Raw genomic sequence first — 13,193 nt, forward strand, 5'->3', positions numbered from 1 at the left:
GCTACAAGTTGTATCAAAGTTAAGTCTCCTAAAAAAATAGAAAAATAGTATATTATATTCCAGTCAATCTCCCCACATCTTGAAGTACCTCTTGCTGATATACCTTTCTTTAATTTAGCGCAGCTTTGCAATTAGCTGAGGAGTGACTTGATTTTGGGAGGAGCAGAAAAACACTGGCCATCTTGTCATGAATTAAAGAAAGAGAGTGAAGTGTAGTGAAAGAAAGGTATATCAACCAGAGGTACTTCAATATGAGGGGAGATTTGACTGGAAATATAATATATTATTTTCTAATTTTTTAGGAGACTTATCCTTGATACAGCATGTGGTGAAACATGAATTCATGTTGGTGTTTGTCTCCTGTTTAAGATATTACTGAGGATTGCATTCCCATTGGATTAAATTGAATAAGTAAAGAAAATCAGGTAAGTCCAGAAATTTTGTTTTTCGTGATGGTGAACTCCCCACCCCACCTCCTTTTACTAAGGAGCGTTAAATGTTTCAACACTGAGGAATTCTATTAATGTCCTAGCATTTAGTGCTCTGGGCCGTGGTACAAACCACAAGGAAGGGGAGGGAGTAATTTATGACTAGAGCTCAGCCCCCCAAAATAATAAGAATAATTAAATTTTTTCTTTTTAGAAAACTTTTTAACATTATTTTTATTTTACATCCCCACTCGTTCAAGCCTTAAACGTCTCTCTTTACTCTAAACATTATAATTCTGTCCCAACTCCTTATGTCTATTTTTTTTCCCCTAGTAAGTCTGTTTCACATATATTTAAGTATGTTGTATCTTAGTTGCATCCCTAATTTTTTATCATTGTACAATGCTTAGAAATGTTGATACACCTTCAAATTATTATATCCTCATTAACCCATACTGTCAGAACTTTTTTAGCATAAGTAATCTTCTAAGTCTTCTGGTATACTATAGTTGTCTAGTATATTGTGATAATTATTTCCTTTCATTAATCATTTTCTCTATCTTCCATTATGTCTCTGTTCAGGGATATGGCCTCAGCGGCTACTTCTGTACAGAATAAATCTGTTGAAAGTACAGAATTTCAATGTAGCTCATTGGCCTAATCCCCCTGCCTCCTATTCAGATCTATTTCTTTATCATTTTATAAATACTTTAAATATTTTAAATAACTTAATAAATAGTTTAATGTATAACTTAGCTTAAAGTGCTTGAGATATTAAAACGGGACTCCGACATGGAACCACATTTCGCTAGGCTGTTTCAAGGAGATACCCATCAGTCAGACTCGCTGAGCCATATCCCGAGAATAGAATAATGTATGAACAGAGACATAATGGAAGATAGAAAAAATGATACATGAAAGGAAATAATTATCACAATATACTAGACAACTATAATATACCTGAAGACTTAGAAGATTACTTATGCTAAAGAAGTTCTGACAGTATGGGTTAATGAGGATATAATAATTTGAAGGTGTGTTGCATTTTTCCTCATCAAAGTAGAGAAGAGTAATTGCCAAATATTGAATGTATGATTCTCAATAGAAATGTTGATAAGCATTAAAATCAAATTTTAAATAAACTTGAAACTTGAATTTTTAAAGATAATTACATTAAAAAGTACTGAACTGATGAAGTATGGTGACGACTGCCTACGATGGAACAATGAATTTGGCTGACAACTTTGATGGTCTGACACTCAATTTTTTAATGATTTATTGTGGAGGTAATGTTTTTGTGATGTATTGAGTATTTTAAGCGAAATACTCGGGTATTTCTAAATTATAATCATAAATCTTTATATCAACGTTTTTAAACATTGACAGGTGTGGCCACTTAGCATTCAAACAATCTCATTGCGCTAAACTTTACACCCCCAATTCGTCGCCAGCTATGCTTTATATATGTTTATTATTAAAACTTTTCTCACACTCATTTCTTCTTCAGTATGTAATGTTAAATGGTTCATTTCATTAAACTCAAATTTTTAATCACTTATCTTATATTCTTTTATCCATCGGCAAGGGGTAGTCAGTCCGACATGTTTTGCCCCATAAGGCTTTATCAAGGATCACCTCTAGCAAGCACAAACAATGTTATTCATATATCTACACCAACTCCTATATAGACTCTAACCACATCAATTTAACCATATCCGTTTACCTTCCCTGCCAAGAGACCATTCATCTCCACTAGCTTCAGATAAAATGGCCCTGGCATGCCACTGCTTGGGGGTATAAAGCTTTGCGCAATGAAATTGCTTGAGCGCTAAGTGGCCCCGTTGAAAAGCTTGAGAACTTGTGAATGCTTAAAATCGTTAATGTAAAGATTTATGATTAGAATTTAGAAATACCTGAGGATTTTGTTATAGTAAGAGTTGTATATTCCTTTGGAACAATTATATATGCCTATTGGGGTTAGACTGAGTATTTTAAGGGCATCTCTGTAAACATAAGGTCTGTGAACAAGAAAAACCACAGGCTTTTGACTGTTATTTATTCAATCAAATATGGACAACTCAGGAAGACTATTTATTCAAAAGATAAGCAAACTGATAATCTGAGACTGTACAAGTAAAATCACTCTTTGGAGGAAGGGCAATATTAGAAAAATAGTTGCCAATGGGAGGTAAGTGGACAGGGAGAGGTAAGGTATTGCCATTGCTTCAAGAAAAGGCAGTAATCAAAAAGATTCTTAATTGCTGGTTGTGAATATAATGAACTCCGTAATCCCCCATCCTCCTTTTTTTTTTTTTTTTAACCCAGATGGCAACTCCTCTGAAAGAAATTGACAAAATTGTAGGCCAGTTGATGGATGGCCTGAAACAGATGAAGCTCCATCGATGTGTCAATGTGATTTTCGTTGGAGACCATGGTAAAGCCTTTAATATTCACCCCAAAACATAAATGCGATGAAACACATTCTGAAACCTAATAGGTTTACATTTGACATAACGTTTGGTTGAATGTTAACCTATAACTATTTGTAGGGAGAAGATTTAATAAATTGATTTGCCTTTTCTTAACATTGCATATATGGTTTGAATGATTAAAAGCAAAAAAACCCAAAAAAACAAAAAATCACCAAAGGGATTCCACAGAGAACTTAATATAAAATAATAAATTAAAATTAAATAAAATCAGAAAATAGAACTAAAGTAAGTAACGGAATAGGTTTAAAACTGATTATGTTCTTCAAGTTTCAGATTAATCCTAACAAGGCCTGCGCTGAGCAAAGTTATTAGTCTGTCAGCTGAATGCATCTACAAACAAAAATGTTTTAAAAATTAATTTTAAATCGTTCTAGATTGAATTCCATTCGAATATGATTTGGAAGAGCATGCCAGAGTTGTGGATCATTCACTGAAAAAATACGGTTTCAGATAGATGCATATGTAATATGTCTGTTAGATGGAATTGTAAGAAGGTTCTGCTGAAGAGAGTGAAACGTCTAAGATTATGAATATGGAATTAGATAATTTTTAGCATAAGAAGAGGATCAGTTATCGCGTGTTTTAAATACTGAAAGCAAGATCTTGTATTTTAAATGATGTTTGATGGGCAACCCGTGAGCTGATTTCAGTAATGGAGTAACATGGTCAAATTAATTTTTCTCTGTAATCATTTTTATTGAGATATTTTGTACTAATTGAAGGCGATTTAAATCTTTTTATCTAATGCCATGGTATAAAGAATTACAGTAATCAAGTGTACTGATTACCAAGGAATGAATGAGAATACTAATAGCAGAAGGAACCAACCAATCTGGAAGCACAGTTTCTAAAAGAAGGCACCAGTGTTGTGCTTACAAAAGTGCTTGGGGGCGCGTAAGGATGCCTGAGGCCAGTATGGGCATGGCTTGCACCAGAAATGGCCTTAGGCGCCCCTAGGCGCTCCCATAAGAATGGCACCAGTGCATTCTATGTAGGCTTTTAAAAGGCTTTTAAAATGCTGGCCTAAATTTAAAGTGCCAGTGTAGAAAAAAAAAAAAAGCAAAATTCTATAATCGGCACTGATTTCTGATTGACATGCTATTAGAACATAAGAACAAGAACCTGAACAAGCTGGAGGAGTGGGCAAATAGATGGCAGAGGAGCTTCAATGTAGAGAAATGTAAAGTCTTGAACATAGGGAAAGGGAACCCGATGTACAGCTTTACGATGGTAGGAAGGGTATTGGGGGAAGGCAACCTTGAAAAAGACTTGGTGGTATTGGTAGATATAACGATGAAGCCAGCGGCACAATGTGCAGTGGCCTCAAAAAAAGGCGAACAGAATGTTGGGTGTTATCAAAAAAGGTATCGCTACCAGAACGAGGGACGTTATCCTGCCGCTATATCGAGCGATGGTGCGCCCGAATCTGGAGTACTGCATCCAATACTGGTCGCTGCACCTTAAGAAGGATATGGTGATGCTCGAGAGGGTCCAGAGAAGAGCAACAAAATGATTAAGGGCATGGAAAACCTTGCTTATAACAAAAGGCTAGAGAGGCTGGGGCTCTTTACCCTGGAAAAGCGGAGACTTAGAGTGGACATGATAGAGACCTATAAAATCATGAAAGGTATAGATAAGGTAGAGAGGGACAGATTCTTCAGGCTAGCAGGGTCATCAAAAACAAGAGGACACTCAGAAAAACTGAAAGGAGACAGATTCAAGATGAATGCTCGGAAGTACTTCTTCACTCAGAGGGTGGTGGACACCTGGAATGCGCTTCCAGGAGAGGTGATAGGACAAATTACAATAATGGGTTTCAAAAAGGGCTTGGATGACTTCTGGGTGAGATGGACTCCTGGTCTGACCCGGCAGAAGGCAATACTTATGTTCTTATGTTCTTATTTAACATAAGAATTGCCGCTGCTGGATCAGACCAGTAGTCCATCGTGCCCAGCAGTCCGCTCACGCGGCAGCCCCTAGGTGAAAGACCAGTGCTCTAAATGAGCCCAGCCTCACCCGCGTACTTTCCAGTTGAGCAGGAACTTGTCCAACTTTGTCTTGAATCCCTGGAGGGTGTTTTCCCCTATGACAGACTCCAGAAGAGCGTTCCAGTTTTCTACCACTCTCTGGGCGAATAATAATAATAATAATAATAACAGTTTATATACCGTAGTACTGTGAAGTTCTATGCGGTTTACAAAAGATTAAAAGAAGGTACAATTGATAGAATTTAAAAGAGGTGAAAGAAAGTGGTTAATAGGTCAAGAGAACCGTATTGAGGAGAAAGAGATGTACGGGTCAGCTGTCTAGATATTTCAGGAACAGATATGTTTTTAGGCGCTTCCTGAATTCCTCATAAGTAGTGGGCGAAAGCAATTGTTCTAGATCTTTACCCCATAATGCTGCCTGATGTGAGAGAAAGTGTTCATGATGTTTTTTCAGTTTACATCCTCTAACTGGGGGTAAAACAAAGTTCGAGTGTGAGCTTCTCTTGTGTCTGTTGGCTGAGAAGGAGAAAAGGTCAACATAGCACTAGAATATACACACACGAACACCCCACCATAACTATACCTAATCATTGTACAACTCTCTTCATCAACCTACTATTCATCTACCATGAACTCTAAATTTCTCCTGGAAACTTCCAGTCTAACAATTGTTACTTGATACATTCCTGATTCTATGTACTGTAATATTCCTGAAATTGTCCAGTCTCTTAATTTGTAATCCGCTTAGAACCGCAAGGCACAAGCGGAATAGAAATCTGTAATGTAATGTTATGTATTTAGGGGCTAGTCCGTATAGTACTTTAAAGCAGAGGCAACCGAACTTAAACTTTATGCGTCACATGATCAGATTTCTTTAGCCCAAAGATTAGTCTGACCGCTGCATTTTGCATTAATTGTAAACTTCGCATATTCTTTTGGGAAATTGCTAAATAGGCGATGTTACAGTAATCAAGTTGACTTAGTATGAGGTATTGTACCAGGATTCTGAATGCTGACGTATCAAAATATGATTTGATGGATCTAAGTTTCCAGAGAGTGAAAAAACTCTTTCTGATTAAGGAGTCCACCTGGTCTTTCATGGTTAGGCATTGATCCAGAGTTCCACCCAGTATCTTCATGGTAGACTGAATAGGGTAACTAAGTTTATGGTGGTGTTTTGGTGTCAAGCGGGTGTGGCGAAGCAACAAAAAATTTCATTTTTTCTGAATTAAGTTTGAGCTTGAAGTCAGTCATCCATTGCTCCATCAAATTTATAGCTTCTGTTGCTTTGGGAATAGTTTCCAAGATAGAGTTAGCAAATGGGATGATAATTGTAAGTCATCTGCGTAACTAAATAATTTTATCCCCAGCTGGGTTAATTGCACACCCAGTGAGGACATGTAGATATTGAAAAGCAATGGGGATAGCGGTGACCCTTGCGGCACACCGGTTGGATTGCTCCAGGTATCGGAGAGATCATAATTGAAACATACCTGATAAGTACGGGACATAAGGAAGCCTCGAAACCAGTTCAATACCTCATCCCTGATACCAATAGCGTCAAGGCATTGTAGCATTTTCCCATGGTCTACTAGATCAAAGTCAGAGCTCATATCAAATTGCATGATCAGGGCATTGAGGCCCTTGCTAAACAATAGACGCAGATTATCTAGGATAGCCGCAATTACTGTCTCCGTACTGAATAAAGGTCTAAACCCGGATTGAGTTTCATGTAGAAGAGAGAACTGATTAAGATATTCCATCAATTGGGTGTGTACCAATCCCTCCATGATTTTTACAAAAAATGAAATGGATGCTATTGGTCTGTAGTTGGTTACTAGAGCTGATGATTCTTTACTATTTTTTAGGATTGGGGTTATTATTATGTGACCGTTGTTAGTGAGGAACTTCCCATTTTTTAGGTTATGGGAATCTATCCCCTTTCAACTTTAGAGAGTGCCCTCTCGTTCTCCCTTCCTTGGAGAGGGTGAACAACCTGTCTTTATCTACTAAGTCTATTTTGATCATGTCCCCTCTCAATCTCCTCTTTTCGAGGGAAAAGAGGCCCAGTTTCTCTAATCTCTCGCTGTACGGCAACTCCGCCAGCCCCTTAACATTTTAGTTGCTCTTCCCTGGACCCTTTCGAGTAGTACTGTGTCCTTCTTCATGTACGGTGACCAGTGCTGGATGCAGAACTCCAGGTGAGAGCACACTGTGGCCCGGTACAGCAGCATGATAACCTTCTCCGATCTGTTCGTGATCCCCTTTTTTATCATTCCAAGCATTCTATTTGCTCTTTTCTCTTCTTAGGCAGCTGCCAGTACCGGCGCCCATTACAAAATTCCCCCCTAAGAGAATATCTGCCTGGCCATGTGTATTGGGCATATCAGAGAACATGATAGGGAGGATGGGAATGAGATCTGGCAATGACCTTACTGATGATTTAACTGAGAATTAAAATACATAAGAGCCATTTACACAGAGTGAATAGTTCAGGTGCATTAGCAAAACACAGAGGCTGAAGTTCTATAAATTGGCACTTCATTTTGGATGCCAGAAATGGGTATGTGTGGCACTAATTCTGTATTAGCTTACAAAATGCATCTAAGCCATTAAATACTACTGCAAAGCCACATTGCCATATCAAAAATGAGGTGTACCTACTATTATTATTATTATTATTATGTAGAACTGGTGTTAAGTGTGTGTGTGAGTGTAATTAGGGCAGCTGCCTTGGACCCCACAGTTCCAGGGGACATGCATGGGCCAGGATATCCTTCCCTTCTCCCCACCCGGTTTTGATGCCCCTATAAAAATGCAAGCAGGTCACTTGCAAGGCAGTGATTCTCTAGCATGGCCCACAACCTCCTCTGTGCTGTTTCTCTGCCGCGGTCTGCCCAAGTGGAAACGGAAAGTTGCGTCAGAGGGCGGGGTTGACCGTGGCAGAGGAACAATGCTGATGATGTTGCAGGCAACGCTAGAAAATCGAGCTGCGCTGGCGATCTCCTTGCATTTTTACAGGTGAGGGGGAATATCGGAACAGGATGGGGAGAAGGGAAGGATATCTTGGCCCTCTAGTGCAGCTGGTTTTAAAAATGAAGGGACGGGTGGGCATTTGGTGGGTGGGGAAATCGGTGGAGGGGGCAAGGAGGAGTGGAATTGGCTGGGGCCCTTTTTAATTTCTGCCTTGGACCCCCAGCACATCTAACACCAGCCTTGTACTTATGATACATCAATGGCTGGTGTAAGTGGGCACACCTAAGTGAACCATGCAACGAGCACATCTAATAGTATTCTACAAGTTGTACTTGTTACCTGATGACGTGCTCTTACTCCACCCATGCATTATGACCCTGGCAGCTGCGCACTAAATGGCTCAGGTGCACTGTTTATAGAGGAGTGCCTAGCACTTTCGTGTATGACCCATCAATTATTGGCACTAATCACACACGCAAGTGCTAGTAGTCTATAAACTACTGTAAGTGCACCCGGGCGAAGTCTTCATGGGGGGGGGGGCACTGGTGCCTCTCCTCCACTTCATCCACCCCCCTCCCCTTGTGTACCTCTTTAAATGTTGGCCGGCTCAAGCAGCATCTTCTACTTGCTGCCGGCTCCCTTCTGAAGTCACTTCCTGGTCACAGGACCAGGCCGTGACAGAAGGGAACCGACGCCGGCATCAGCAGCCGGTGGAAGATGCTGCTCATGGCGGCAAACGTTTCAGAAAATACGTGAGGGGTGGGGTGGCACTCAAACGGCAAAGAAGAGTTGGAGGAGGGGCATCCAAGCAGTGGGGAAGAGTGGGAGGGGCAGGAAAGAGTAGGGGGCACACGCCACTTCTGGGCGCCACTGCTCCTGGTACCACCCTCCCTCGCTAAGCCGCTGGGTGCGCCATTGGCGCCTGACTTTAGGTGCCAGCATATAGAATTACTCTTTAAATTTTTTTTAAATTTCCCTGTAGAGATTTTAATTCTATGTATTGCACAATAACTTGAATGTTCCTTTTTTTGTTGTTGTAAGGGATGGAAGATGCCACTTGTGAGAGAACTGAGTATCTAACCGATTACTTATCGAATCTGGATGACATACAATTAGTGCCCGGAACCTTGGGCCGCATTCGCTCAAGATCTAGCAATAATCCTAAATGTAAGTTAACTGTGCATATGTTTCTAGTGCTGCATACAATTTGCTTTCGCATTTTAATCTCTGTTTTTTTTGTTGTTGTTGTTGTTCCTGCTATTGAAGGATCTCTCGGTGTAAACTATAATTTTCATGTCACAGAGCTTGTACATAATTTTAACACACCATGGGGGAAGTTACTAAGTTGCAGTAAAATATGGCATGCACCACAGCTTAGTCGCTAACCTGCAGTAACCTCTGTATGGTAGGTTAATGACGATTTGCTGTAAATGAATTATGGAGCTTGCAATCGGCTCTTAGACTGTATTATTTAGCTGTCTAGGAACATGGAGTTGCTAATATGTGAGGCCCAGTTCTCCAGAGGAGCCTTCCTTTAAAGGGGCCAGAGCTACACAAAATAAAGCCCCCCCGTCCTACCTCTATCAGTCCCTAGTGGTCTAGGCCAGTGTTCTTCAACCTTTTTACACCTATAGACCGGTGAAAATAAAATAATTATTTTGTGGACTGGCACTGGTCCACAGACCGGCGGTTGAAGAACACTGGGCTAAGTCGTGGTCCAGACCCCGCCCATCTCCGCCCCCATAATAGTACTAATTGTAACCCTATTTTTCCATTCATTTTTCATTTATACACACACCATATAATCTTATTAAGAACACATAAAGGTTAACCACAAAATTAAACTACACAAAGCACACTGTATGTTTCTCAACATTCATTCCTACCAGCACACAGATAATCCCTATGCAAATACGGGACCAAAAACTAAAAGTATTAATATATACAAACAAACTCTAAGATGCAAGACTCTGCATGCAGTACAACCCCAGAGAAAAAGAAATGAATGCATTTCTTCCTGAACAGTGCATAATACAGACAGCAGATGTAAATTCTCAAAATTGGCACAGTTCAATCACTAAATCTAAAAATAAAATCATTCCTCCTACCTTTGTTGTCTCCCTCCCTCCATGCTGTGCTTAAATTAGGTGCCTGCTCCCGCATGTCCGTTTTATGCTATCCCCGGTGTTATTTTCGGGTCGGCTCCCTCTTTCTCACTAATGCGGGCAGCGACTCCTTGCGCGTCCCGCACCTTATCCAGAAGCAGGACGTGGGTAGGAGCTACTGCCCGCAGCTTTGTGCACTGCGGCAGTGAGGAAGAGGAAGCCAGCCCAAAGATAAGGCTGCATTGATCACACCGTGGACTGGTGTTTGAAGAACACAGTCGTGGGCATGATGGACATACCAGCTCTGCGGACCGGCAAGAAATTTCTGTGGACTGGCACCGGTCCACGGACCGGTGGTTGAAGAATACTGGTCTAGGCGGTCCAGGACATGACTGATCACCAGTTACTCATGTCCCCACTAGTGCTGGATTCAAAATTTCACTGGCAACCCCTAGCACTAGTCTTGCAGTACTACTATTAGCGGACAAGCCTTTGCCTATAGTGAACTCTGTTACTCTTTTGATACCCCCTCCCGTGCAGTGTTACTCAAAGGGATGAACTTAGACATGCAAGAAGTTAATTCTGTAACAACGTAACCACTATTGTTGCTGTTTATGGTTACGGTTACCAGACGTCTGGGGAAACCCAGACATGTCCTCTTTTTAGAGAACTGTCCAGGGTCCTGGATGCACTTTCCAAACCCAGCACTTTGTCTGGTTTTGGGAAGCTCTGACAAGCTCCGGCCGCATCTGGAGGGCATCGGAGCATGCACGGATGATGTTGCTTGCATCCGCACATGCTCCAGGCCCTCCAGACGCAGCCGGAGCTTGTCGGGGGAAGAACAGAGGAATGTGGAGGCGGGACTGGAGGCTGAACTGGGAGGGGCTGGGGCAGAGCCAAAGGCGGGGCAGAATGGGGTAGGGCCAGAGGTGGAACAGGGTGGGGCCATGTGTCCAGATTTTTGCAGCCCGAAAAATGGTAATCTTATTTATGGTGCCTATTGTAAGCTTGTTCAATGAAGAAAAGTAGATGCACAGGGATGTTAATGGAAGCTGGGGTGCCAGAGAAACAATAGACTCTGGATTGATTCCATTCTGGTTGTATCTTCTTTGAAGGTGCAATCTCCAGAACTGTACATAATATTCTAAATGAGGTCTTACCAGAGACTTATACAGAGACATTATCTCATTTTTCACGCTTGTCATTCCTCTCCCTATGTACCCAAGCATCCTCATAACTTTTTGCCATCACCATGATAGTGGAGTGGTCCTGTACATGAAAAATAATATTACAGCGGTTGAAGTACTGGGAACATGGATAAAATAAGTAATATGAATCGCCCTGAAAAGAGAAGATAGAACCTAGATCTACTTGGGTGCCCTCTACCTCTGGAACTACTACTACTAGTACTACTATTAATTATTTCTATAGCGCTACCAGACGCACGCAGCACTGCACAGAGTCACAAAGAATAAGAAAACAGTCCCTGCTCGAAAGAGCTTACAATCTAAACAGGCAAGACAGACAAACAGACAAATGGAGAAGCTGGACAAGTATAGAATTGAAGATATCCATGAGAATGAAAGTGTGTGTGGGTGGTGGTGGTTTGCTGGGAGATTCAACTTGCCTGCTGTGGACTGGACAATCCCATCAGCAGAAGCAGAGAGATTATGGATGCCTGTCAAAGTGTTTTGCTGAGACATGGTGATGGAACTCACAAGAGAACTGGCGATGCTGGATCTAGTGTTCATACATGCTATGGTTTGATTATAAGCGCTAAAGTGGAATGCAGACATACAAAACTCAGTGTGGATTTCAGACATGCTGGCTTTAGTAGAATTGGGGAGTACATGAAGACGGAGCTGACGGGATGGGTAGACATAGGTGATGTGGAAAGACAGTGGTCTATGCTGAAAGCAGCTATAAATATGTTAACAGATGACTTCACTGACCTCCCATTCCCAGAATTATTGCTCTCTCCAATGCAATAGGGGAGACATTACAGACAAGTGGGTAGTATCCCAATGGCCGCATGCCATATGCAGAAGGAATCCAATCTGGATTTTTTTTTCTCTGCGACTTTGCTCTATTTCATTATGCCCTCTAGCTCTACCTATAGTTTTTTTTCCTTCTGCATGCATGTCAGCAGGAGTGTATTCTGCTCCCTCCTTTTTATTATTTTATGTAGTGTTTTACGTCCCTTTCGGGATTTTTTGTTCTCGGAGCGCTTATTTAGCTTCCTGCGTGGTGAACACACAGACTTCGGTCTGCAGCTGACCAGCAATCCCAGTGGCTACCTGTCAGCCAGCCTGCATCTGCTTCTGAGGAGTTCCGGCCTGCCCAGTTTCTCCTACTGCCAGATGAAGTTTGGCGCAAGCTGTTGGGCATATCTAGGAGACTCGGCGGTATCTCGCAGGGTGCCAGCTGCATTCTGCACCTCTGCCCGTTCCTGAGCACCTCCGTCAGTCCACAGGGGTGGAGGTGTAGTCAGGTATGGAGTCTGACTGGCAGCCTGAAGATCAGTATCATGGAGGCATTCCAAGCACGAGATATTGTTTCTCCGATTCCAGCTATTATAAGAGAGCTGTGGCAGACTGCAGCACAGTGAGTAAAGACTGTCACAGCCTGTGAGGTGAATCGGGGCGTGGGGGGAGCAGAATTTACAGTTTTGAAGGTTTCTGCATTTACCCCTGTGTTCCCCACCTTAAAAGTCCTAAAATTGCCATTTTTAATGTTTGCCATCTATGACAAATATCACAAATTTGGTGCAAATTTCTCAGCGGTGGCCATCTTGGATTTTTAGTGTTTTTTTTAATTTTTTTTCAAAAGCTCCCTGCTTCTCCAAACCTGTTGGGATAGAGTCTTTTGGCTATCCTAATGTGGATTCTTGCCAGAAATGGTGGTGGTGCAAGGCTTAGCCTCACCCCTGATTCAGCAGGTAACTAATAAATGCTCAGCTAGCCCAGAGGGGCAGCTTATTTTGTTTTCAGTGCTCAGCATTGCTGATGGCTCTGTGTGCAAAGCTGTGGACCCTCTGCAGCCTCAGAACCACATTCTTCCATCATCTCAGCGTGACTCTGCCCCCAGGAGCCGGAGGCCTTTGCAGACTTTATGGCATATTTGCAGAATGCATCTCCCAGCAGGCGTTCTTCCCTGCACAGCCCCACTCTGCCTCTGCTCTGTCTCTATGCGACATTGCTTCTA

General features: G+C 41.7%; 1 protein-coding gene across 13 annotated transcripts in view; it reads left to right on the forward strand.

The window, feature by feature from the left end:
* Window positions 1-13,193, forward strand: part of ENPP2 (ectonucleotide pyrophosphatase/phosphodiesterase 2) — a 278,862-nt gene that overhangs the window by 112,677 nt on the left and 152,992 nt on the right. For all 13 annotated transcript variants that reach the window (XM_033933197.1, XM_033933192.1, XM_033933194.1 and 10 more), the window contains 2 exons: window positions 2,754-2,862; window positions 8,926-9,051. In XM_033933197.1, the coding sequence (XP_033789088.1) occupies window positions 2,754-2,862; window positions 8,926-9,051 (235 nt within the window). The remainder of the gene's footprint in view (window positions 1-2,753; window positions 2,863-8,925; window positions 9,052-13,193) is intronic.

Source organism: Geotrypetes seraphini, chromosome 2, assembly GCF_902459505.1.
Source record: "Geotrypetes seraphini chromosome 2, aGeoSer1.1, whole genome shotgun sequence".
Classification (NCBI taxonomy): Eukaryota; Metazoa; Chordata; class Amphibia; order Gymnophiona; family Dermophiidae; genus Geotrypetes; species Geotrypetes seraphini.